A 23,762-nucleotide genomic window follows, 5' to 3' on the forward strand; every position below is an offset into this window, starting at 1 on the left:
ATGGGGGAAGGATGTCTCAGGGGGCACTGGAGAGAATAAAGCAGTACTATGCATGGTCTATACTCCCTTTCAGGATGGCAGCAAGGTACCCCTCCAACCACCGATGGATAAAGAATGCAATCTAGTCTGGCTGACAGGTGACCTCTGAGAATTCAAAGTCTCCTTTCTCACCAGTTTCCAGCCTTTGCTTCCTAAAGGTTTGAGGCTAGATCAATGCTTGAGGGTGTAAAAACATGACCACAGGAAGACAGTGGCTGAAAAAAATCAAAAGCTAGTTCCTCAAGTAGGTCTGGGGCAGGTAGACTCGGAGAGGTGTTTGGACCTCGGGGAAGGCTGTTTATAATTTCATCTTTACGTTCAGTCATCCAAAGTCACCTAAGTGAGTATGCAGCCTGAACAGACACTGCCCTTCCTTGAATTTAGCCAGAACTGACCTGTACACGGTAGATGAAAAACCAGGACACAGTGGCTTTGGGGGATGGGAGGAGTCAGGGTCCAGCCCAGCCCAGACCTCCCCGTGTCCAATTTCTCTGTGTCAGCTGTGGCGCTCAGCTGTCCACTTTCCTCCAGCCCTGTCATTTCAGCTCTGACACCAAGGCGAGAGACTAGGAGGTCTACAAATAACGTCTGGGTAGCCGCTGTGAGTACAGAGGGTACTGGGGGGGCTTAGCCCCCAAGGAAGAGGACCAGTCGTCCCCCAGCACCACCATCAAGACCCCAGGGGCTCCCTCTTTCCTCCACAGACTGTGGACTGACTTAGGGAATCCCAAACGTAAGTTGCCTCTTCATCCCCCGTCCATTTCCAGCACTGCTCCCCGCAGCTTCCCCAATCTGTAGTCTATTCAACGTCTTCGTTTCTCTCTTGCCTGTGAGTAGTTAGGGTTTTAGGAGTGAAATTATTACTCTACTCCAGGACAAGAGCTAGGATTGGAGGGTGGGGTGGGGGTGGGGTCAAGGGAATGGAGTAGTAAGGGAAGGAAAGTCTCATATTACTCTGAAAACTTAAAATAGCTGAGGACTGAGGCAGGCTGGGAACTAGGCCCTGGGCCCCAGGGACTCAAGAAAGGGGTAGGGGAAAGCAAATGTCCCCAGCCCATCCCTCCAGGCATGCTTCTGGACCCACCCATTAAGCCTCTTGAAGAAAGGGGGTTCTGGGAAGGTGTGTGTCATATCTCGGTTGCCCACAGATTCCCAGGAGAAACAAACTGTAGGAAAATCCCTGAACCATGCAGCTTTGAGCACCGTGTTGGGGCTATAAATTCGGGTTGCGCCTCCGGGTGGAAAGGATGGGTATCTAGCTGTTTGAGGAACTGGCGGAGAAACTCTTTTGTCTGTTGCACTTTTCTCTGGACCTCCATGGAATCTTTCTGTTCATAAGTCTGTCAAAGGATTTCTGTTTAACCAAAGTCCTCCCAAAGTCTCCCTTTCAAGGACCGCCCCCCCCCCCCCCCCCACAGTGAGGGACAGGAATTAGGAAAGGAAGAATGGCAGTCAGGGATCAGATTCCATAGTGGGTCCAACCTCTTGCAGGATGACAGAAAAGGAGGTGCTGGAGTCCCCCAAGCCCTCCTCCCCAGCAGAGACTCGGCAAAGTGGGGTGAGTCTGGGCCTCCGACCACCGGGTGCGGGAAGCTGGGAACCCACTGCAGCCCTTGAAGAATGCTTGAATTGATCTCACTTGTTCATGACTCCTTTATTGGCAGAATGCCAGCCAGCACCTACAGCCCCCAGTACTCCTAGTCCTGGGGTGTGCCCCCTTGCCCAGGCTAGAAAAATGCTTAGCTTCAGCCTTACCTGCTCTAGAGAGCATGACAGTTCTTTTAACTTTGGGTTTCCTCCCCTCCCCACTCCCCTGCCTCCCTCAGCTACAGCGGCTGAAGCAGTTATTCAGGAAGGAGTCTCCTGGGACGAAGGAGATGGAGCTTCCCCCAGAGCCCCAGGCCAATGGGGAGGCAGTGGGAGCTGGGGGTGGGCCCATCTACTACATCTATGAGGAAGAGGAAGAAGAAGAGGAGGAGGAGGAAGAACCACCCCCAGAACCTCCTAAGCTTGTCAATGATAAGCCTCACAAATTCAAAGATCACTTCTTCAAGAAGCCCAAGTTCTGTGATGTCTGTGCCCGGATGATTGTGCGTGAGTCACGAAGGGAAGCGGAGAGAGCGTGATGTGGAAGGCAGGAGGCGGGGGAAAGGGCTCAGGAGAGGAGCGTGTAGCTGACAGGCTATGGCAAGAGGTGGCTTGAGGAAAACACATTAGAGACTGAGAGTGTCGGGTCCTAGACAGAAAAGGGACCTGAGAGCTAGAGTAGCAGCGCTGGTACAAAGGGAAGGGGAGATCAGGAACCTCACCCACATGTTCTTCCCTCTCCCAAGTCAACAACAAATTTGGGCTTCGCTGTAAGAACTGCAAAACTAACATCCACGAACACTGTCAGTCCTATGTGGAGATGCAAAGATGCTTCGGCAAGATCGTGAGTAGGCTCTGGGGAGCGAGGAAGCGGAAGGGAGGGGACATGTTGCCAGCTGCCCCCGTCTAGTCCCTCCCAAGTCGTCATATCCATTTCCCTGCTTTTTCTTTCTCAGCCCATCTCTTATTCTAAGAAGAAGTTACACTCATGGGAGAGATGGGGTTCTGGGCCCTACTTTGCTGTCTCTAATGCTTTCTCCCATCCCATCCTACAGCCCCCTGGTTTTCATCGGGCCTATAGCTCCCCACTCTACAGCAACCAGCAGTACGCTTGTGTCAAAGATCTCTGTAAGTGCTTCAGGGGGACCCAAGGGAAAGGGGAAGCCTAGAGGTGGTCCCAGCACCACCTCTAGATTTGGAAGCCAAATTCTGAAACAGAAAGAGTCTACTTCCCATGGTTCTTTCTCAACCTAATATTTTAGCCATCTTGAATACAGAGTCCATATTCCTGTGCTAGAGCCGAGAGAGAGGAGATTAAGCTAGGGCTCCACACAGCTAGCAGGAGACAAAGCCAAGACTGAAACCTTCATCTGCCTAGCTGCAAAATCGGTACTCTTCATATGTAAAGCCATTTCTAAGCAAGAACAAGGATTCTGGACCATCCTCATCCTTGTTACAGAATAATACCAGTCTCAGGGCTAGACCAAGAGCTGTGGGCATCCTGGGCAGATTCATAACTTGGCAACTCTTACAAACATATTCGTTGACAATTTGCTCAACATTTATTTGGAGGAGAGGCTGAACTGTGTGAGGAGCATGGGTGGAAAAAAGAAGAACCCACTGGTGGCACCACCCCAGCTTGCACATGCCACTCAGCGGAACAAAAGCCAGCAGTTAAAGGACCACTCTCCTTAGAAGGAGAATAGTAATTGTGAGCATTCCCCAGCTCCCAAGCAACTTGTTAGCAAAGTTCTTTCCATTATCATAGAATGCTCTGCCCGGAAGGAGTGCTGGTAAGTATTTTTCTCCATCACATTACATTTCCAGTGATGTTTTTAGAGCGCTTTATAGATTGATGACCTAGGTATGCCCAGCTGGCCCTTCCCTAATCCTACACGCACGCACACATGCACACATGTATCTATATGCTCCATCCCGCCTCTCCCTTACCTAGGAGGTCTCTCTTTCCTCCAAGCCTTTCTCTGCTTCCCCAGTAATGGCTTCATTCTTCCCTTCCTACTAGCTGCTGCCAATCACAATGATCCTGTGTTTGAAACCCTGCGCACTGGGGTGATCATGGCAAACAAGGAACGGAAGAAGGGACAGGCAGATAAGAAAAATGTGAGCACCATATCTTCCTCCTGAGGTCCCCTCAAGAGATTCCATGGAACAGGTCCTGTCTCCTCTCTGGAAAGCCAACAGAAGCTAGGGATTCTTTTCCCCTAAAATTGCAACAGACAAATTTTTTGCATGCAATCTTAGAGGGCCTCTGGTTGAGAACTGCCATAGTGTATATGTTCTTCAGAAACTCCCTTCTGAAACTGTCAGATTAAGCACCAGAACCAACTGAAGGCTAGGCCCCAGGCTCCTAGCATTGCTGGGCAACAGAGGTAAGAGCTACGCTTTTTGGATTTGGGGAAGAAAACTTATCATGCCAAGTAATCAGAATTCTAGAGCCGTGAAGGGTCCATGAAAATCCACGAAGAGTCCATGAACATCCTCTTGCCTGACTCATTTATCTTATAGTTGAGGAAACTGATGCTCAAGACCAGTGGCCAAAAGCAACTTCATTTCCTTCTGTAATAGGATTACTAGACTGGTAATGCCTTAGACTTGCCTTGAGTTTGCCAAAGAATTTGTTAGCATATCCTTGTATCTTTCTGGACAACCAGGATGGACTGATGTGGATAGCAGTTAGATGGGGTCCTAAAACTGGATGAATGATGATGCCCAAAGGATCTAGGTCCTTTAGGGAGTGTCTGGCTAGAGGGAGATTTCTGATACCTTAAAAGCATGATTTGGTCCTCAGTCCTCACCTGTGGCTATTTTTCTCACTGATGCAAATGGTATTATCCCTTAAGTTTGTGGGAAACCTAGGAGGGAAAACTTATATGCTGAACAGTATATTTAAAAATGTTACAGACTAGAAGAAAAGCCCAAAACCAATAATTTGAAATTTTGTCAGGAAAAATGCACATGTCTGTTGTTGGATCAAAAAAAATCAACTGCACAAAAACAGAACTAGGGATTAGCCTCAGAGTAGTTGATATGGAGGTTGGGTGTAAGAGATTTCTGTGGAATGAACTATGATTTACAAGGCACTAGCAATATGATTTGACTGCTTCCAGAAAGGCAAGCACACTCAGGTTCTCTTAAGGGAATTAGAAAAACTGTGCTGCCCATTTTTCTCTTACACACTGGAGTATTTTTAGGAGCGGACTTTATAGTAAAAAACCTGGAATCAGGATCATGGGGGAGGGGGTGATTTGAAGGAACTGATTAGAGAAGAAAATGCAGGAAGTACTTACCAGCTACCCTCAGACCTTTAAGGGGACTATGTTTGTTCCATATTGCTCCAGAGGCCAAATCAGTACCAATTTACTAAAAGTTACAGGGAGATTGACATAGCTTTAATTTAGGGAATTGCCCTCAAATTGCATGAACTTACTTTGTAAGGTAGTGACTCCTTGTCATTAGCTACATTCAAGCACAAGGTGGATGGTCCACCTGCCAGAAAGTTTTCAGGAAGCCTGGGCATTAGGCTGGTGGTTGAACCAGGTATTTCCTTCCAAGGCTCCTTCCAACACTGAGATGCTGTTATTCTATAGTTCTCTGGCCCGGCTGGAGAGCCAGGGCAAGCATGGGTTCCCAAGAGAGCATCTTCCTAACTCTGGTACCCCCTCCAGCCTCTAGCAGCCATGATGGAAGAGGAGCCAGAGTCTGCCAGACCAGAGGGAGGCAAACCCCAGGATGGTGAGTGTCACCCACCTCCATCCATAGAGATGGAGTAGGGTCAGGGACTTGGCTGGGTAACAGGGGATGGAGGGACAAAGGGCATGGCAGATTTGGAGATAAAAGAGGCTCTGCACGGGGCACCTGGATGGCTCAGTTGGCTAAGGGTCCAACTTTGGCTCAGGTCATGATCTCATGGTTCGTGGGTTTGACAGTGCAGAGCCTACTTGGGATTCTCTCTCTCTCTCTCTCTCTCTCTCTGCCCCCCCCCCACTCAATAAATAAACTTAATTTTAATTAAAAAAAAAAGAGGTTCTGCAACAGAAGGGTAAAAGAATGAGGGTTACCCTCCAGGAACTAGAGACAATTTTGGTGTTTCCCATCCCAGGAAACCCTGAAGGGGATAAGAAGGCTGAAAAGAAGACACCTGATGACAAAGTGAGAATCCTTTTTCCCTGCAGGAACCCCAGTCCTCTCCCCAACCCAGGTCTGACACCACTCATGGCCTCCACAGAAGTTCACACTTACTCCATGGGTTCCCATCACCCTTAACCTGCCTTCACCATGCACGTGCGTGCGCACGCATGCGCGCGCGCACACACACACACACACACACACACACCCCAGAATCCTCTCAGTTCAAGGAGGTGGAAGAGAGTTGGAATGTAGTGTGTCTGCATAATGCCCCTGCCTTGGACTCCTGCCCCTCAGTGTGGGACAGAGGAGCCCAGAGACTCATCACCTCCTTTCACCCCCAGCACAAGCAGCCTGGCTTCCAGCAGTCTCATTACTTTGTGGCTCTCTATCGGTTCAAAGCCCTGGAGAAGGACGATCTGGATTTCCCGTGAGAGGCCTTAGACTGGGACGGGGGGGGGGGGGGGGGGGGGGGTGGCGGGGGGGGGGCGGGGGCGGGGATAGGGGTGGGAGTACTGAGAGTGGAGAGGGGAGAGTTCATCTCCTTATGGGAAAGGAAAGGGGGTATCAGGGGCTTAGAGCCTGTTGGGGCTGGACCGGAGCCAGATATATAAGTAAGCTCCCTAACTCTCAGAGGCCTCTCCCTTCCCCTTCCAGGCCTGGAGAGAAGATCACAGTCATTGATGACTCCAATGAGGAATGGTGGCGGGTAAGAGAAATGGCAGAGGCTAGAGTGGGACATGGGTTGAGTTTAGAATCTGAGATTGAGAGACTGATTCTCCCTCCCATCTCCTCCAGGGGAAAATAGGGGAAAAGGTTGGATTTTTCCCTCCAAACTTCATCATTCGGGTCCGGTCTGGAGAGCGTGTGCACCGCGTAACGAGATCCTTCGTGGGAAACCGCGAAATAGGGCAGATCACTCTCAAGAAGGACCAGGTAGCTCTGGTGCCCCATCCAACCTCAGGCCCCAAGATTCCTCGGCAAACCACAGTCCTTTCAGATCTTAACCCGTTAACGGGGCTAGGATAGGCCTTCATAAATCCGGGCTCCCCTGCTCTCCTCTTCTACCTTTTCCCTTGATTCCTCTCCTCTCTAAACCTTTAATACTTCAGATAGTGGTGCAGAAAGGAGATGAAGCCGGCGGCTACGTCAAGGTCTACACCGGCCGCAAGGTGGGGCTGTTCCCCACCGACTTCCTGGAGGAGATTTAGGCGTGCAGGCGCCTGCTGACCGAAGATACCCATGCCCCATTCTGGGCAGGCCCAGTGGAGGCTGGGGAGGAAAGGGGCGAAAGCAACTATGCTGGAAGGGGGGAGGGGTGGGAAGGCCCGCCAGAGCATGACGGGCCTTCTGGGAAGGGACTGGTTCCCTCCCCCCCTCTCCCCCGGCCTAGGGCCTTGGATACCTGGTACCCAGAACGGCCTCACCTGCAACTCCTCAGGCCCAGCCGTTGAGAGCTGGAAAAAGAACGCGTCTCCACTAGGAGGCGCCCTGGGGGTGTGGGAGGCGAACTGTCGAATGTTGCGAATGTATTAAAGTTTTGAAAAAAGTTAGAAAAGTTTGTTCTTTAACTGGGGGCTGAGGGGAGAAGGAGGAGAGGACCTACGAAGCGTTGGAGAATCCTCCCCAGCTGTCTCACCTCACTATCATCGGGTAACCCGACATCCACCTGGGCTGAGGCTGGTGGGAGGTGGGGAGACAGGTGCGTCCGCCAGGCGAGGCCTCTGTTGTCAGCGAAGAAAGGGGAGCCGGACTAGAGTCACCACCCCCCGCGTCCTGGCGGCTAGGAGAAAGATCTGGCTGCAGGGTAGGTCCCCCTACCTCTAGGCGAGTTAGCCGCGGGCAGCCCCCCTCACATTTCGGAACCTGGCTCAGTGCCGAGCTAGGCCGCCAGGGGGCGATGCAAGATCTTGGTTGGAGAGCAAGGGACTGGGCGGGGGAAGGGGGGCGGAAGGAGAGAACCTGAGACACCGTGCCGGAGACCCTGGGCCTGGGAGGGGGTGGGGTGCGTGCCGTCTCCATGACAACACTTCCTCAAGTCCTCTGGGAACCGAGCGAGCGAGGCCGGGGGGCCTAACCCCTCCCGCGCGGCCCCCGCCCCAGCCCTTTGCGACAGGTACCGAGTGAGAGGGCGCGGGGCAGACAGCAAACCGGCTCACGCGGGGACCCCCCCTGCGGCGCGCCGTATGCAAATGTTATTGTTTGCATATGCAAATATGCAAATGTGCCGGCCCCGGTCAGGGTGGCAGGTGGCGGGGAGCGGGAAGGTGTGGGGAAGGGAGCTGAAGGATACGAGGAGTTTGGGGACCTGGGAGCGGACCAGTGAGAGGCAGCCTGAGGTGGTCCCTGGAGTAGGGCAGGCCGAGGGTCTGGAGCTTGATGGCGGGTGGGGGAGGGTCAGCCCCGCCAGTCAGGAGATCCTCTTCTGCCCGTTGTCTGCCAGGCCTGAGGTTGGCACCGCCTAGCAAGGTTGGCAGCGGGAGCCCGGGCACCATCTGCTGCTGGCGGGGGGAGGGCAGAGGCTCAGCTGGGCTGGGGAAGAGAAGGGCCCGGGACGGACTCGCCCCCCTTCCTTCCAGAGTGGGGGTAGGGAAGCACATAGGAAAACTCAATGCAGAACCTGGTTCAGTTTCCTGTTCCCTTTGCCCTTGACTGTCCCGGACGCCTGGGGGCGGCAGCGGGGTCATAAAGAAAGACTCAGGCAGCCCCCACCACCACCACCCCCCGTAACCACGCTCGGGCTGGAATAAAAGCAGATCTCAGGCATCCGCCTCCACCACCACACACAGATCAAGCCTTTTGCCCCCATCCCTCCTCAGGATACGCCTACCAAGAAAGGCGTGGTGGAAGGGGGGGGGGGCGGGTTAGTCGGAGGTCCCGGTGCTGGGAGGCTAGGTCTCGGGTCGTATCTCTTTATCAAGAGATATGAGCGACTCAAACCTAGATCCCCCGAAATCCTCGAGAGGGCCCCCCCCCCACAATGCTGAAGCAAAACCAATTTACTGGCTCATTGGGCGGCGATGCTGGTGTGGGGGTGCCGAGAAGCAGAGAGAGCTGCTGTTCTCCCCCCTCTACACTCGGGGGGCACCCCCTCCCCCGCCTCGTGGAGTCGGCAGCTGTCCCTAATTAGAGCGGCGGTTTAATTGGATTTATCAGCAGTTAATAGGAAATTAAGCAAAGGGCCCGAGAGAGGGAGGGCGGGAGAGGCGGGGAGGCCGGCTGTGCCAAGCTCGAAGGACGGGTTCTTGGGGTGCCAGGGGTGGGGACATAGGCCCAGTATCGCGACCCGAGCCCCCATGATCACACCCTCCCCCCAAGTATTTGCCCGCCGTTGAGCCCAGGCCTGCCAGCGGATAGTAGGACTCATATGAGGGAGGCAGAAGCGACAGCGACCCTCTGTAAGCCCACACACCCCTCACCCGGCAAACGGCCGCCTAGGTGATGGATGATGTTGCCACACGCAGCAAAGGTCATAAGTCTGGGCCAAGGAACGGACTGAATTGAAAACAGACCAGAGGAGGGGCCGGGTTACCAGGGTCCCGGACACAGCCCGCACCCTACTCCGCCGCAGTGCCCCCTGCTCTCGGCAAAGAAAATGCCCCTTACAGTGGGAAGATTGAGCAGTACCGGGGAATGAGGGGGAATACAGAGTGACCCTCTTTTCCACGCCTGCCTCGCGGCTGTGTGGGGCATCCTGGGAGTCCCTATGTCCTTCTGTTGCTCCCCCTCCTCTCCCCAAGTACTGGGGTTGGGACTGGCTGGATTGGCTGTTGTCAGAGTGGCCCAAGGTGTGCACCACCCACCCTAGGGGCCAAGGAAGGAAACTAGCAGTCAGTCAAGCAGGGGAGTAGGGTCCACAGCCCCAGGCACTTCCTGTAACCAACACCTCATTATGTGGCTAGGCTAACAAGGCCTGCTCCTGGGACTCCAGCGACCTCTCTGCCATACTCTTCCATGGGAGGGCACAGACAGCAGCTCCTGTATATGTGTGGGTGGGAACCTCTGAACGTGTGGGGGTTGGTAGTGGTCTGTGTCCCTGGAGATTATGGGTGTTTATGCCTCTGGTGTGTGTGTGTGTGTGTGCACGCGCCTGTGACCCGAGCGTGTGAGGTGTGTATATCAGAGCACGAGGTGTAGCGTATGTTGTTGGTATGTGTGCCCCTGGTGTGTGTCCGTGGCCCTAAGTATGTATTTGCCAGTCTTGTCCCTGTTCTGCTCCCACTCAACCTCTATAATTTTTGTCTGGCTTAGCCCCTGGGTGTCTAGGTGTGCATACGTGCTCTGGCATGTCTGTGTGTCTGTGCGATCTTCACGCCTGGGTGTGCCCCGGTGTGGGCATTTCCGCGTGTCTCTGCCTGCAGGACTGTGTATGTGTGAAAATCAGGAGGAGCCACCGGTGAGTGTGTATTGCTCTGGCGTCTCCGCCTGCAGGTGTGTGTATCTCCGTGACAGTGCGTGGGCGTGTGCCTGGGTGTGAGCCGCGCGACAGTGTATTCGAATGACAGTGTGACGCACGCTCGCTCCTGTGTGTGTGTGTGTGTGTGTGTGTGTGTGTGTGCGCGCGCGCGCGCGCGCGCGCCTGGGTGAGTCTCCCACACCCGCCCCTTCCTCTCCCCATTTCTATTCCTCTCTCCTCTCCGGGCGGGCTTGGCTCCGCCGTCCGCATCATCTCCATCCATTATTGAAGAAACAGCCGCGTCCGCTCCAATCACATCAACACCCCCGCCCCCCTCCGTTCCGCTCGCCCCGCGGCCCCTCTGGGTGCTGGGGAGGGGGGAGCCGCGGCGCGGCGGGGGCGCCGGGCAGGAGCGGGCTCCTGACCCTGTGCCCCGAGCCGGGCCAGGCACCGGGACGCCGGGGTCCCCGGCGGAGAGCGCTTTGCATAAACAGATGGCGCGGGCGTCTTTGTCTCGCTCGTTCGCTCGCCGCGCGGCTCCCGGCTCCGCGGCTGTCTGGCTGATGCAATCATGATCATCTCTCGGAGCCTCGGGACCCGGCGCCCTTAATAGCGGCAGAGGGGGTCAGGGGCTCCGGGGCTCCCGAGCAGATGCTGGGCCCTGTGTCTTCCCTCCCCGGGCGCCCCTTCCACGCCCCACAGCTGCAGAGGGAAGACAGGAGGCCGCGCAGAGGTGACGGGCATGTGGAGGTGACCGGGAAGTGGACCCCGGGCAGTGCCCTGAGGTGTCCCCAGGCTGTCTCGTTGGACTGCTGCAGCCCCCCAGGGGCAGCAAGCCAGAGAATAGTAATAGAACTGGGGGATGGGAAAGGGGAGAAAGAGAGACAGAGACAGACAGGCATTTGTAAAGAGAGATGCAGAGGGTAGAGAGATGTAGAGGGAAGGAGAGACAAACACAGAGAGACACAGAAACAGATGCAGAAGGACAAAGCCTGGTAGAGAGAGCTGCGAAGGGAGAGACAGACAGACACAGCCAGAATAAGGAACAGAGAGACACAGACAGACATACACAGAGACAGACACAGAGAGACAGAGTTAGGGCCTGAAGAATAAAGAGCCAGAAAGAAGGGCAGTCAGAGACTGGGGTAGGCAGGGTCAGAAGGCAGAGGGCAGTCTTAGGGCAGGACCCCAGCATTGGGGTCTGGAGCGGACCAGCTGCGCAAGAGGGACCAGCCTGAACCCGTGGTGCCACCCATAGCTGGCGAGGTGGGAGATGGACCATTCCGTCTCCGCACCTGCCCCTGACCCCGCCTCACACCAGAAGAGGGGAGACTGCGGGACCCAGTGCCTTGGCGGCGGGAGTAGCAGGAGCCGCAGGCGGGACGTGGACGGACACTCCAGGCACTGACTTAACCTGCCCGAAAGTGGTGGGGCGCAGAGCCTGCGCGACCCGATAGGGGGCGCCCGAGGCACCTCCCCTGAGAGCTTGGGAGAAGCTCAACCTCCAGGGGGCGCCCCGTGCCCTTAGCCCCAGCAGCCAGCTCGCTCCGCCCAGCCTAGCTGCTTTTGACAAGCGGTGCAGCCAGCCGGCAGATTAGTGTCCTGGCGCGATTTCGCGTTCAGAACCTGGTCCCCACGGGACCCCCGCAAGCCCCAGGCCACGCCTAATCCGCAGCTAATGACTTCTGCGGTTCCTCACCCGGCTCAATCAGCATGGCCTGAGTCCTTCTGATGGGAAAGTGCGGGAAGGTGGGGAGACAAGGGATCCGGAACTCACGGAGTTCTGAGTCCCAGCTCGGCCGCACAGATCACGATCCAGAAATGGGAGGGGGCTAAGAAGTAGGGTCTCAGACCAGGGTTCAGAGACTGGCACCAGAAACGGGTGCAGGGTCAAAGAGCCCTGGCAGGGCCAGAGCAGAAGCAATAATAAGGTAATAAGGCGCTTGGAAAGTGGAGGTGGAGGCCCACGGCAGGAGGAACAGCGGCGTGTCTAGGAAAGCGGCGGGGCAGAGAGTCCGGGACGCGCTAGACTCTGGTCACCAAAACTCGCAAGAAATGGTGCGGGAGCGTGGGTGAGGCCCCGAGAAGCAAAGGGGCGTGGCGCAGGGGCCGGACGTCCCTGTTGGCGTCCTGGCGCCCCAGCTGTGCCACACAGAGCCAGATGTACAGCCCAGATGTGCTGCCCCTGGAGATCGAGCTCCAGGATTGATTTTTAGTCCCGGAGACTGGAGGGCTGGGGGGCACGAGTGACAGGACACTCCACTCCCTGGCCCGGCCCTGGAGGTGCGGATGCTCTGGGAGGGCCAGGCTCTGTGCTGCTCCAGGTTCTGACATCCCGTCAGTCCCCCTCCTCCGCGCCCCCCCCCCCCCAACACACATCGCAGCGAGTCTCTGTCTCTTTGTTCTCGCCGTGTCTCTGACACTTTATCTCATTATCCGCCGGAGGGAGGCGGAGAGCCGGGGACCCCGCAGCCTAATTACAGCCGCGCTTGTCAGCGCAGGGGGCGGGGAGGTATCAGCGCCGGGAAAGGGAGGGGGCCCCCAGGAAGGGTCGCTTCCTTCCCTGTACCCCACCCCCCAGAGGTGGGTGCACAACTCGCCCCTGTCCAGAGCCCTGGAGGGGAGAAGGGCTCTGGAGGGGAGAAGTCGGGGAGCTCTGCCGGATTTGGCTGCGGGGCGGGAGGGAGGAGGGTGGGAGGATGGAAGTTAGCTTGGCAGTGAGGAGAGGTGGTTAGGACTAGGCGCCTGGGTCCCTACGACCCCAATTCCCCAAAGACGGTGGCAGTGAGCTTTGCCACCCTAACAGCCTAGCGGATAGCTAAGTTGGCTGCAGAAAGGGAGGCTCTGAACTTCCATCTGTGTGTCTTGTTCTCTTTCCTCCTTCACCCATCTTTTCTGTCTCCCCTTGACTATTTCCCTCACCCCATTTTCTTCCTATCACAGCCAGAGCAGAGAGTGGACTCCTTGGGTGGCTCCGACTTGGCCCCTACTGGAGGTAGGCAGAGCAAGTCTATCAACCACCCCCCCCCTCCAAACTTTGAAAACTGACTTATTCTATCCTGAGCAAGGTTTAAACACTCTCCTGGCCTCCAAACGCTATTCCAGGCCAACCACAACACAACTAGGAGAACTACCCAGAACTAGAGGAGGTGGGACTGCTTTAGTGCTGTGGGTCTGTCCGTCCCTCTCCTCCTCCCACTACACTGTGGAGGGAGACAGAACTAGGACCTTCGGGATCTGCTAGCTCTAGGAGTGTCAGAGAGGTGCTTCAGATGCCCTCACTGGCCCCTGGCCCCTCCTGCCCCACCCCCACCCCAGGAACACTCCACCCCCTGCCCTCCGCTTGCAAGTCTGCCTGACTCCCTGTCCCATGGTGAGTCCCTCTTCCCTCCTCCGGGTCCTCCCTCAGTCTCTTGGCCAAAGCCTGTGAAGTGTCTCTCTCAGACCAGCCCCAGGCCCCGGGGATGAGGGTGTCCTCTGCGCCAGGGTGCGGGCATCTGGAGGAGTGGAGGAGCAGAAAGCCCTCTGCTCCCCAAGAGTTCTCCCGCTCTGAGCCCGGAACTGCGGGAGGAAGAAGAGATGAGTGGGGGCGGGGTGAGTCTGCCGGAGCGGGCCGTGCCGGGCTGGGCTGACCCCTCCCCAGCCGGGGGCGGGACCCCAAGAGGAGTGAGGGAGCAGAGCCGCTGGGGAACATCTGACACAGGAGAGGCGATATGGCGGGAACGAGTGTCGGGGCCCGCTTCTACCGGCAGATCAAGAGACATCCCGCGGTGAGTTGGGTCCTCAGAGCCACTGTATCTAACTCCTAATTCTCTCGCTTCCCTGGCGGCCCCTAAATCTCCCTCTTGCCCGGTTCCCCCATTGCTCCTAAGCTTTTTCCAGCGTGCCCTCAATCTATCCCGGCAATGTGCCCCGTGTCTCTTGAATCCACCTCGGAGCGGCTCGCCGTGGGGTGAGGGAGACGAAGGCTGGAAATGTGGTGTGGAAGGTTCCAGGTCCCCTCTCCCAGAAGGGAGGGAGCGCCAGACCCGGGTGGGGGTGGGGACGGGTGCTGGCTGAGACGGTCAAGAGGCGACTGGGACTGCGGGGAGTGGGGCTGACCCTGAAAGCGCCCTCCGTCTTCTCCGCAGCTCATCCCGATGATCGGCTTCATTGGTCTGGGAATGGGCAGCGCTGCGCTGTACTTGCTGAGACTCGCCCTGCGCAGCCCCGACGTCTGGTAAAGACCGGATTTGGGACGCGAGCAGGGGGCCTGGGTGCGGCAAGATAGGGTAGGAAGGCGAGGGCCTCTCGGGAACAGTGCGAATGGGCAGTCCCAGCAGGGATTCCCAGGCAGCGCACCTGCGTCCGCACCGCCAGGCAACTCCGGGCTGGAGCCCGCTCCTGGCCTGGGAGGCCCCGGCCTTCCCTCCCACCCACCCGACCACTCACTCCTCGGGGCCCCAGACTCGACCCGCTTTGGGCTGCGGAACCCGCACAGCTCCCGGCCCGGTTGCCATGGTGACGCGCTGGCCGGCGGGCGGCCTTTGGGTACCTCCACCTCCCCGCCTGAGTGCTGGGGGTGTGGCCGGGCAAGCTGCTAGGGGCGTCTTCGGGGCTAGGGTGGCACAGAGACTCAAAGCCCCACCAAAGGCAGCGGGGGTGGGGAGTAGGGGGCTCCTCAGGAGCACCTACAGCGTTATCGGTACTTGAGGCACATCACTGAAACCTCAGCCCTCTCAGGATCTCTGCCTGATTCCCACCGCTCTGCTCTGGGGGGTGGGGGGAGGTGGGTTGGTAACCTGGGGTGGCAAGGAGCAGAGGGGAGGCCCTTGGGCTGGGTTGTCAGTCCGTCACCTGGCCCCATACTGACAGTGGTGACAGCCTTCTTGTTTCACTCTTCAGCACCTGCTAACTTGCCCCCTCCGCTGTCAGTCTCTGGGACATGGGGCCCCCAGGGGAGGACGGGGGTGCTGAGGTGGGGGCAGAGACCCTGTGTGTCACCTTAGGCATCAGAGTCCCAGCTTCCAGAGAGAAAATTCTGACCATCCCCCTCCCTTTCTGTAGCTGGGACAGAAAGAACAACCCGGAGCCCTGGAACCGCCTGAGCCCCAATGACCAATACAAGGTATCTCCCGGTGGCTCTAGGGTTTCCCCTCCATCCATCCTCGGTCCCAGGACCACCCTCCCCACCCCAGGCCACAAAGGGAGGCCTGGGGCACTCACTGCCCCTTTCCCTCCTATAGTTTCTTGCAGTTTCCACCGACTATAAGAAGCTGAAGAAGGACCGGCCGGACTTTTGAGCTCGCTAGGATGCGAGGTAGAAGTAAACCACCGTCAGCCAGTCAGCCAGCCGACTCATTTCTTCCACTCTCTGCCCCCTGCCCCCAGGGCGCCACTCTAGCCACCCCGTCCAGCTGCTGCTTACACAGGCTTCGTTCCCACAGGAGGGGAGGCAGCTCCCCACCCCCTTCCCTTGCTCCCAGCAGCGGAAGCGCCTCTGACCCTCAGCTGGAATCCCACGAGGGGGAGGAGTTACACTGCGGGTTGACCCAAACGGCTCAAGCCAGCCCCTCTGCCCCCCTACCCAGCCCTTGCAGGGTGTGGCTCAGGCTACGTGTTGAGCGTGGCCAACGTGAGCCAAGAGCAAGCGGAGGCCTCTCGGTGCCAAGTGACGTGGCGGGCCCCACGTTAGCCCAGGCGCCCGGCGCCAGCGCAGGGGCGGCGCTGCTCTGGCTCGACCGGGCTCGTTGCCTGCCGCCCAGCGAGGCCTGCACGAGGCACCTCCTCGCTCCTCCTTGTGCCCAAGCCCGCTGCCTCCCACGCCAACAGGCATCCCCTCCTGCCGCCTCGCACCTGGGCCTCCCCCTGCCATTCTGCCCCTCCCTCGCTCCCCTCGGTCCCCTGGGATCAAACAGAAGCAGCCGTGGGCAAAATACAATTTCATTTAACAAATTGAATTTGCTGCGCCTGCTAATCACGTCTGGTGTCGGCTCTGATCAGAGACAGAGAAAGGAGGCTGCAGCCCGGCTGGGGGGGGGGTGTCCTTGTGGTGGGGATGGTGGTGGTAGGAAAGGGAGGGACACATTGAGGGAGACAAGTCACTACCTGGCCCAGGGGACCCCTCCCACAGTGACAGGAGAGCTCAAAGCAGGTTAGCATTTTATTAGATTAAAAACAGAAAGGCGGCGCCTACCCACCCCTTCCTCTGGCTCACAAGGGCAACTCCCTCCTCTCCAAGTAAGAGCAAGGAGTCTAGAACACTGAGATAATGGAAGAGTTCAGGGCAGAAAGCCCCAGGCCTCCTCTTTCTAAGTCTTGTTACAAAAAGAAATCTTCTCAGCTACAAAGTCCAGAATATACCTGGCTCTTCCCCTAAGTGGGAGGCTTTCTCTCCCCTAGCAAAAAATTGAAAGATAGTCGTTCTCCTCCACTGGCCCAGGCAGACCGAAGGAGAATAAATTTCAGTCTATGGGCCTCCTCTCCCATGTGCCCTCAGCGCTCATCAAAACCAGGCATGGGGAAGGCCCTGGCAAACTGTTCCACCCGTTGCCGGAGGTCGGCCAGCCGATGACTGGTTTCCGTGTCCTTGAGCAGGAAGGATTTGAAATCCTGGAGTTTGGCTAGAGGGGGATGAGGAAAAAAGTCGTCAGAACTTCAGGGAAGGCAGTTAGATCAGCCAGGGGGAGGGACAGACAGGGAATGTAAACTGGCTAGCTAGGAAGGGTCTTGCCCACTCACCAGTTTTGCTCTTCACCTCCAAGCCGATGTTGACCCCTTCATCTATAAAGTCTACAACTCTCCGGAAGTCATCCTCACGGAACTGTCGAGATGTCAAGGCTGGGGCCCCTGGGAGAGAGGCAGAGGGGATGAGCACAGCCCAAGCCCACCTGGCAGCCATCCTTCCTTCCTTCCTCAAACCTCAGGTCTCACCAAGCCGCAGGCCCCCAGGTGTGATGGCACTTCGGTCTCCAGGACAGGTGTTCTTGTTGGCTGTGATGGATACAAGTTCCAGCACCCGCTCAGCCCGAGCTCCATCCAGGCCCTTGGGCCGCAGGTCCACCAGCACTAGGTGATTGTCGGTGCCACCTAAGGGGAAGGACGGTAGGCAGGGAGGGGTGAGTTCTAGGCCTCTGTCTGAGGCTGCAGAGGCTCTCACCCACCCCCCTGGCTCACCAGACACGAGCGAGTAGCCTCGCTCTAGCAGGGCATCGGCCATGGCCCGAGCATTCTTCAGAACCTGCAGGGCGTACTCCCGGAACGTGGGGGTGCAGGCCTGGAGACAAGACAGTAGCACCTGTGACTCCAAGCCATACCCCTTCGGCTCCACCTCCACCACAGTTGTGACCCCAACCCTGACCCCATCCGGGCACTTCCCTTCCATCAGCTGCAACTGAGTTAGCATGGAACAGGGTCTAAGCCTCCAGCCCAGGGCCCTCCCCACCCCACAACAGTAGGCTCCCCAACCTGCTTTAAGGCCACAGCCACTGCAGCAATGGCATGGTTGTGGGGCCCCCCCTGCAGGGACGGGAACACAGCAAAGTTGATTCGGTCCTCAAATGTGTAAGGGATCTCCCGGCCGGTCTTGGGGTCCACAGCCTGCATCCCCTTCCGGTAGAAGATGAGTCCTGACCTGTGTGGGAGGCAGGTGATCAGAATCTAAGTTAAAAAGAAAGGATAAGGGAGGAGAAAAGCAGAGGAAGCGGCCTGGCCTGGACCCACTGAGTTCTCAGTCTACCTCAGTTGGGCCAGCATGTAGAACTCCAGTAATCAAGGAGAGCAGCCCCTCACTCCCACCCCCGAATCCCCTAGTGGGGAATTGCCACCATGCGCACAAGGAGGAGAGTCATCACAGACTGGGCAAAAATCTTCAGGGTTTCAGATGGGAACGAATTCTTCTCAGATCCAGCCCAACAGTGCCCCTGGAATAGGGCGTGAAGGCAGAGAAGGGCAAGGCCTGACCTCAGGGGAGCCTGACCTGGCCCCTCGAAGGGTCTTGTGAGTGGTGGTGGTGACAACATCCGCGTGCTTGAAAGGTGAGGGGATCACCTTGGCAGCCACCAGGCCACTGATGTGGGCCATGTCTGCCAGGAGGTGTGCCTTGACCTCATCACACACCTGGGCAGGTACAGAGACAGGCCTTAGCCTGGGGAGGGCCCAGACAGGCCTCCCCAAGGCTGCCCCCCCCCTCCAAAATCCCCCCACCCGCCCTGGGAAGTGGCTGGTACTCCAGCCCTACACCAACCTCTCTCATGCGGGCGTAGTCAATGAGGCGAGCGTAGGCACTGGTACCAGCTATAATGAGCCGTGGTCGGAAAAGCCGAGCGGTCAGTGCCAGCTGGTCATAGTCGATGAGGCCAGTTTTGGGCTGGATGGACAAACAAAAAGCTGAAACCCTGAGACAGAAGCAGGGCAGCTCACTCTCCTCCTTGACCCTAAAGGCTGCCCAGGACTCCAGCCCCTCACTTTCCCCAGGAGAGGGCCACCAGGGCCCTAGCACTCACATTTAACTTATAGGGCATAGACTCAAAGAAAATGGATGTGGCTGAGATCCGCTTGACATCAGACATGTAGCCGTGAGTAAGACTGGAAAGGGACGACAGTGATAAGACAGCTTCAGAAACGAGTAACTTCCAGACTTAACCACTGCCTTCCTGCCCAGCTCCAAAGGCCTCTGTCCCTGGAACACTGCTCCTAGTATGTGCAACCCTCACTGCTCAGTCCATTCCATGGTGAGCACCGGTTACCGGGATCTTCTCTTCCTCATCCATTGACTTGCAGGGCAGGGAGAAGCCTGCATGTGCCACCTGTGTGGCACACACTAGGTGTTCAATAAAAACTCCTTTCTCATGCCCATCCTGCCCACCACGCCCAGCACTCACTGCATCCATACTCACTGGCCCCCATCAGGCAAGTCCAGCCCCATGATTCGGTCATGAGGCTGCAGAAGGGCTGTATAGGCCGCCAGATTAGCCGGAGAGCCTGAGTATGGCTGGACATTGACTCCCCACTGTGCAGGATCCAGGTCAAAGGCTTCCAAGGCCCGGCGCTGACACAGCAGCTCAATTTCATCCACTACCTCTGCTCCTCCATAATATCTGCCATGAGATGGGGGGTATATCAGGGCACCCAGAAAGGGTTCCACCATCCCCCTCAACCAGCAGCAAAGGGCTGGGAAGGCCACTCCTCTAGACACGCTGGGAGGGTAACTGGGAGCACCGTCCCTGAGGCTGCCCTCCAGCCCTCTGGTACCTAGGCCTCACCTCTTGCCAGGATAACCCTCCGAGTACTTGTTGTTCAGACAGGACCCCAAGGCCTCCAGCGCAGCTCGGCTGCAGAAGTTCTGGGGTGAGGGGGAGTGGGGGGGATTGTCACAGAAGGTATTGAGCCCCTTTCCCTGGAGCCCCCCACAGCCCCACCTTGTCAGAGCCCTGGGCAGCAGGGAGGAGCCAGGCCCTACAGAAACCTCTATTCATTCAGTGTTCCTTGTCAGACCTGAAGAAAGGCCAGAGGAAGCATCCTGAAAAACCCAGCTGCTGTGGTAGGTGTCCCCAGCAGGGCCACCTGTCCATTCGAACCTGTGCTTCTAGGGTCCTCTTTCCTCTTGGGAAGGGGAAGGGACCAGACTAAAGTACAGGGGCCCCGGAAGGCTTTGGAAGCTCTCTAATGTCCCCATCCCACAATCCAGATTGCTCTGCCTTTTCTTCAGAGCACAGTAAGAAGACAAGGAGGGGCACCTGGGTGGCTCAGTCAATTAAGCATCTGACTCTTGATTTCAGCTCAGGTCATGACCTCACAGTTTATGGGATCGAGTCCCTCTTCAGGCTCCGAGCTGGGAGATGGGCGTGAAGCCTGCTTGTGATTCTTTCTCCCACCCTCTCTCTGCCCCCTCCCGCTTGCACAGGGGCTCGCACTTTCTCTCTCTCAAAATAAATAGACTTAAAAAAAGAAGAAGATGGGGCACCTGGGTGGCTCAGTCCGTTAAGCATGTGACTCTTGATTTTGGCTCAGGTCATGCTCTCACTTTTGTGAGTTTGAACGCCACATCAGGCTGTGCACTGACAGCACGGGGCTCCCTTGGGATTCTCTGTCTCCCTCTCTGTCTGCTCCTCCCCTGCTCTGCGCTCTCTCTCTCTCTCTCTCTCTCAAAATAAATAAATAAATAAATAAATATTTTTATTTTTTTTCCTCCCGCCCCCCAATAAATAAACATTTTTAAAATGGAGGAGGAGGAGGAGGATACAAGGAGATAAGGCCCAGCAGGAAGGCCCAGAGTCTGAAAGGTACATCTGTAGAAACAACAGTAAGATGATCTGTTACTTCCTGCACCCATTGTGGCCCATGTCTTGGTCCCTCTCCCCAGACCCCACCTCTGAGGCAATGAGCTCCAGGCCACGACACTGCCTGTCCTTCTCTCTCTGCAGCAGCTCCCACATCTCAGGGTCACTGTCTGACAGACTCTCTTGGCCTGTCCAGCCCCTGGTTGCTTCTCCAGTCTGGGTCTGGGCCACCTCACTGTGTTGGCACCGTATGGCCATCCTGCCCAGATGACCCCATCTCTGCAGAGGCTAGGAGAGGAAAAACCAGGATCAAATAAAAAGCATCCACATAGTCTCCCAACAACCCTCAGCCATGCTTATCAGGCTTTCTGGCTCCAAACCTAGCAGCCAGTTGTCCAAACAGCCTTTTCCAATTCTCGTCACCCCCACCTCCTCCTTCCAAAGCCAGTTCTAGAGCCAAGGTTGGGGTCAATGTCCAGGGGGTGGTTCTGAGTCGGTCCATTCACCTCACCTCGGAATTTCCCTCCACCTCGACCCACGAATCACTCTGCAAAGCCACGGGGCAAAGTCTGCCCTCTGGAAGCCTATGTCTTTGGAATTCAGGGGCAGTCCACTGGGGTTCCAGAACCTCCTCAACCCACAAGCACAAAAGGGTGTTCCCCTAGGGCCTCCATGGCACTCGGGGAGAGGAGGCTGAGTTGGAACGGGTTCAGGCAATAGGCTGCAGAAGTGGTTTCCAGGGCAATGGAAGTGGCAGAGTAGACCTTTAGCAGTCTCTGGGAAAAGGGGGACCGGTGGAGAGCCTGCCTGCAGGGAAGCCAAAACCCACATCCTGTCCTGTGCTCCCCACTTTCCCACCTCCTTCCAGCCCATAGAGCTGAGGGACCCCTGATGTAAGCAGTGGGGCCAGGTTGCATCATCTGCATGGCTCAGAGCTGGCAGGAAAGACTCAGCTCGCCGTCCAGGCCAGGAACCCCACTCGTCCGCCAGGGTCCACGGGGCATCTGGTGCGGTTCTCTCCCCTAATGCCACGTGAAATGGGCGGTCGCAGGCCCTGGGGCGTCTGGTTGCGGGAATGAGGAGGGGCCCCAGTTACGCCGCGGGCACTGGGGGTGAGGAGTTCTCAAGGATTCCCTAGTTGCACGTCCGCTCCCCGAGGACTAACACCACGTGCGTGGAAAAGCCAGGAGAACCCCAGAGTTCGTGAAAGGGAACTAGGGTAGGAAGGAAGCTTGCTTTCTATTGGTCACCCAATCTCCGAAGCCCCATTCTTACCCGAGTCGCCCAGAGCAAAGAGAAGGGCAGCATCGTAACCGGAGGTCGCAGGAGGTCCAGCCACCAACTCTGGCTGGGGGAAGCAAAGGGTAGGAAGACGACAGATTTTAGAGCGCATGCGCGAGAACGGCCCGGGAAGCCACCGAATTAAGGGGAGAGATCTACGCATGCGTGAGACCTTTACGGTCTCTTGGGAATTGTAGTTTTTACCCACTTCCTCCGCTTCAGTTACCCATGTGTAGCCCATGGTCAGAGGCTCTCGCCTGAAAGAAAAGAGATCCAGTGCCGCCCCACCTCCTCACTGTCCTGAAGCTTGTGTGTGTGTGTGTGTGTGTGTGTGTGTGTGTGTGTGTGTGTGTGTGTGTGTGTGTGTGTGTGTGTGTGTGTGTGTGTGTGTGTGTGTGTGTGTGTTTTATCCTGTCCTCCAGACAACAACCATTTATTGGGTGCCTACTGAACACCTACTTAGCGTTATTAGGCTCTTTGGGAATATAAAGACTCCTATTCGAGCTAGAGAGCACTGGGAAGCACCCTGGTTTGGAACGATGAGAGACCTGAGTTCAAGTTCCAGTTCTTGGGCTAACTAGCAAATTAGTCTCTCTGGGCCTCAGTTTCCTCACTTGCAATAAAAAAAATAACATGTAGTGAGGATTAAATGAGACTTTGTGTGTAAACATGCTCTGGGATGAATCACCCTCCCCTCATCCTCTGACCTGCCTCCTCCATGGTATCTCCTTCTCCCAGGACATTCTGGAACTGAGTGAGGTGCCCCCTCCTGTTGTTGCATTTGTTGAATTTGGTATCTGTTCACCTCTTGTTGCTCCAGCACTCAGTGAGCCCTCTTTATTTCCCTGGGGCTAAAGATCCTTGGAACTGGAAAGGATCTTCCTTTTAGCCTGACTTCATCTGGGCTCATCCTTTGGATGAGGGACTCATTGACTCCTTTACAAGTAGGCTTCCAAACATGGGTATCAGAATTGGCTGGGAAATGTAGTATAAATGCATGAGTGTGAGGCTTCCCTACAGAGGTTCTAATTCAATGAATCTTAAAGAGTGGGCATTTGCCCACTCGTGGTGACAGTGAAACCTCTCTTCAATGATTCTAAAAAGCAGTGATTTTGAGAATCCTTGCCTTACTTAGCAACATTACACATTCATTCATTTAGTCATTCAACAGACACAGTGAGCTCCTACTCTGTGCCAGACATGCCATAGCCTTGGAGATACAAGAATAGATCACTGACTGCTGGGACATAAGAGGCGAACAGGTGGAAAAAATGCAAGTGCAATTACAGGCAGGGGCAACTCAGCTCCCAGATGTCCAAAGTGTCCAAGGGGGAAGGGGTGGGAGAGGAGAAGAGGATGGCTGTAGAGGAGGCAGTCTGTGAGTCAGAGGAAGTGGAGGAGGACAATCCATCACAAAACATATTCACACGCAAAGTTTTAATCTCCAGGACATGCTATTTTATCATTGCCTTACAAGCGAAGAAACTGAGGCCCAGATGGGCTAACTTGCTAATTCCAAATATTCCCACTTGGCTCTCATACCAGGCCTCAGAAGTCCCCTGTTAGCTTTAACCTCCTTCCCTCCCACTCTAGCCTCAGGTGTTCTCAGTTCTTTCCAGCAATAGGCCCTGGGTTAGGGTTCTTCTCCTTCCTCCAATCTCTGACCCAGAACCACCTCCCACCGCCCTCTTCCTTTCAGTTGATCTTGTGATCCTGCCATCCATCCATCCATCCATCCAAAGATTTATTTTCCCCATCACCAACTTTGCATTCCCAGGGATGTCTGGGTGGGACTCACCTCTGACTCAGTTTCCCACTGACTAGTGGGCAAAACTCCCTGGAGAACACTGCCTTCTCCGAGTGGGTACCTTGGCCCAGGACTCCAGGAGAAGGAAGGCAGAAGACGAGGTGTCGATAGGTGTCGTTCTGTGCCTCAGCTTGTCCGTACCCCCTCCCTCGCCCCAGTCAGGGGTCCCCAGGGGAGGGGGGCGGCTGAGCTTGAGAACTGCTAATGAAGCCGCAGCCAATTAACGCCCGGGCCAGGGTTGGGGGCG

General features: G+C 56.3%; 3 protein-coding genes across 3 annotated transcripts; 2 read left to right on the forward strand and 1 right to left on the reverse strand.

Annotated features, from left to right (window-relative positions):
* The first annotated feature begins 554 nt into the window (after positions 1 to 554).
* STAC3 (SH3 and cysteine rich domain 3) lies at positions 555 to 7,330 on the forward strand. Its single transcript, XM_019454880.2, has 12 exons — positions 555 to 772; positions 1,531 to 1,597; positions 1,866 to 2,133; positions 2,373 to 2,470; positions 2,682 to 2,754; positions 3,650 to 3,747; positions 5,313 to 5,379; positions 5,747 to 5,796; positions 6,117 to 6,202; positions 6,430 to 6,481; positions 6,571 to 6,708; positions 6,885 to 7,330. The coding sequence occupies exons 2-12, from the start codon at positions 1,532 to 1,534 to the stop codon at positions 6,981 to 6,983; spliced, it is 1,095 nt and encodes a 364-aa protein (XP_019310425.1). The 5' UTR covers positions 555 to 772; position 1,531; the 3' UTR covers positions 6,984 to 7,330.
* A 6,468-nt stretch (positions 7,331 to 13,798) lies between these two features.
* NDUFA4L2 (NDUFA4 mitochondrial complex associated like 2) lies at positions 13,799 to 16,107 on the forward strand. Its single transcript, XM_019454856.2, has 4 exons — positions 13,799 to 13,938; positions 14,299 to 14,387; positions 15,215 to 15,275; positions 15,394 to 16,107. Exons 1-4 carry the CDS (start codon positions 13,882 to 13,884, stop codon positions 15,448 to 15,450), a joined length of 264 nt encoding a protein of 87 aa, XP_019310401.1. The 5' UTR covers positions 13,799 to 13,881; the 3' UTR covers positions 15,451 to 16,107.
* Positions 16,108 to 16,297: 190 nt separating this feature from the next.
* SHMT2 (serine hydroxymethyltransferase 2) lies at positions 16,298 to 21,831 on the reverse strand. Its single transcript, XM_019454855.2, has 12 exons — positions 21,703 to 21,831; positions 20,518 to 20,715; positions 19,411 to 19,490; positions 19,045 to 19,245; positions 18,652 to 18,733; positions 18,393 to 18,515; positions 18,126 to 18,265; positions 17,615 to 17,780; positions 17,324 to 17,423; positions 17,081 to 17,236; positions 16,889 to 16,996; positions 16,298 to 16,770 (listed from the first exon to the last, which is right to left on the reverse strand). The coding sequence occupies exons 1-12, from the start codon at positions 21,733 to 21,735 to the stop codon at positions 16,643 to 16,645; spliced, it is 1,515 nt and encodes a 504-aa protein (XP_019310400.1). The 5' UTR covers positions 21,736 to 21,831; the 3' UTR covers positions 16,298 to 16,642.
* Between the last annotated feature and the right edge of the window lie 1,931 nt (positions 21,832 to 23,762).

This window comes from Panthera pardus, unplaced genomic scaffold (genome assembly GCF_024362965.1).
Source record: "Panthera pardus isolate Hobbes unplaced genomic scaffold, ASM2436296v1 HiC_scaffold_6, whole genome shotgun sequence".
NCBI lineage: Eukaryota > Metazoa > Chordata > Mammalia > Carnivora > Felidae > Panthera > Panthera pardus.

What these genes read in the sequence shown, in the direction of transcription:
- NDUFA4L2 (XM_019454856.2), top strand. Translation starts at nt 13,882, where the DNA reads ATGGCGGGAACGAGTGTCGGGGCCCGCTTCTACCGGCAGATCAAGAGA. An exon ending in AGATCAAGAGACATCCCGCG is followed by an intron (nt 13,939 to 14,298) that starts GTGAGTTGGGTC and finishes TCTTCTCCGCAG; the next exon opens with CTCATCCCGATGATCGGCTT. An exon ending in GCCCCAATGACCAATACAAG is followed by an intron (nt 15,276 to 15,393) that starts GTATCTCCCGGT and finishes TCCCTCCTATAG; the next exon opens with TTTCTTGCAGTTTCCACCGA.
- SHMT2 (XM_019454855.2), bottom strand. Translation starts at nt 21,735, where the DNA reads ATGCTGCCCTTCTCTTTGCTCTGGGCGACTCGG. An exon ending in GAGGGTTATCCTGGCAAGAG is followed by an intron (nt 19,246 to 19,410) that starts GTGAGGCCTAGG and finishes ATCTCATGGCAG; the next exon opens with ATATTATGGAGGAGCAGAGG. An exon ending in AAGACCCTTCGAGGGGCCAG is followed by an intron (nt 17,781 to 18,125) that starts GTCAGGCTCCCC and finishes CCTCCCACACAG; the next exon opens with GTCAGGACTCATCTTCTACC.
- STAC3 (XM_019454880.2), top strand. Translation starts at nt 1,532, where the DNA reads ATGACAGAAAAGGAGGTGCTGGAGTCCCCCAAGCCCTCCTCCCCAGCA. An exon ending in AAGGACGATCTGGATTTCCC is followed by an intron (nt 6,203 to 6,429) that starts GTGAGAGGCCTT and finishes TTCCCCTTCCAG; the next exon opens with GCCTGGAGAGAAGATCACAG. An exon ending in TCACTCTCAAGAAGGACCAG is followed by an intron (nt 6,709 to 6,884) that starts GTAGCTCTGGTG and finishes TTAATACTTCAG; the next exon opens with ATAGTGGTGCAGAAAGGAGA.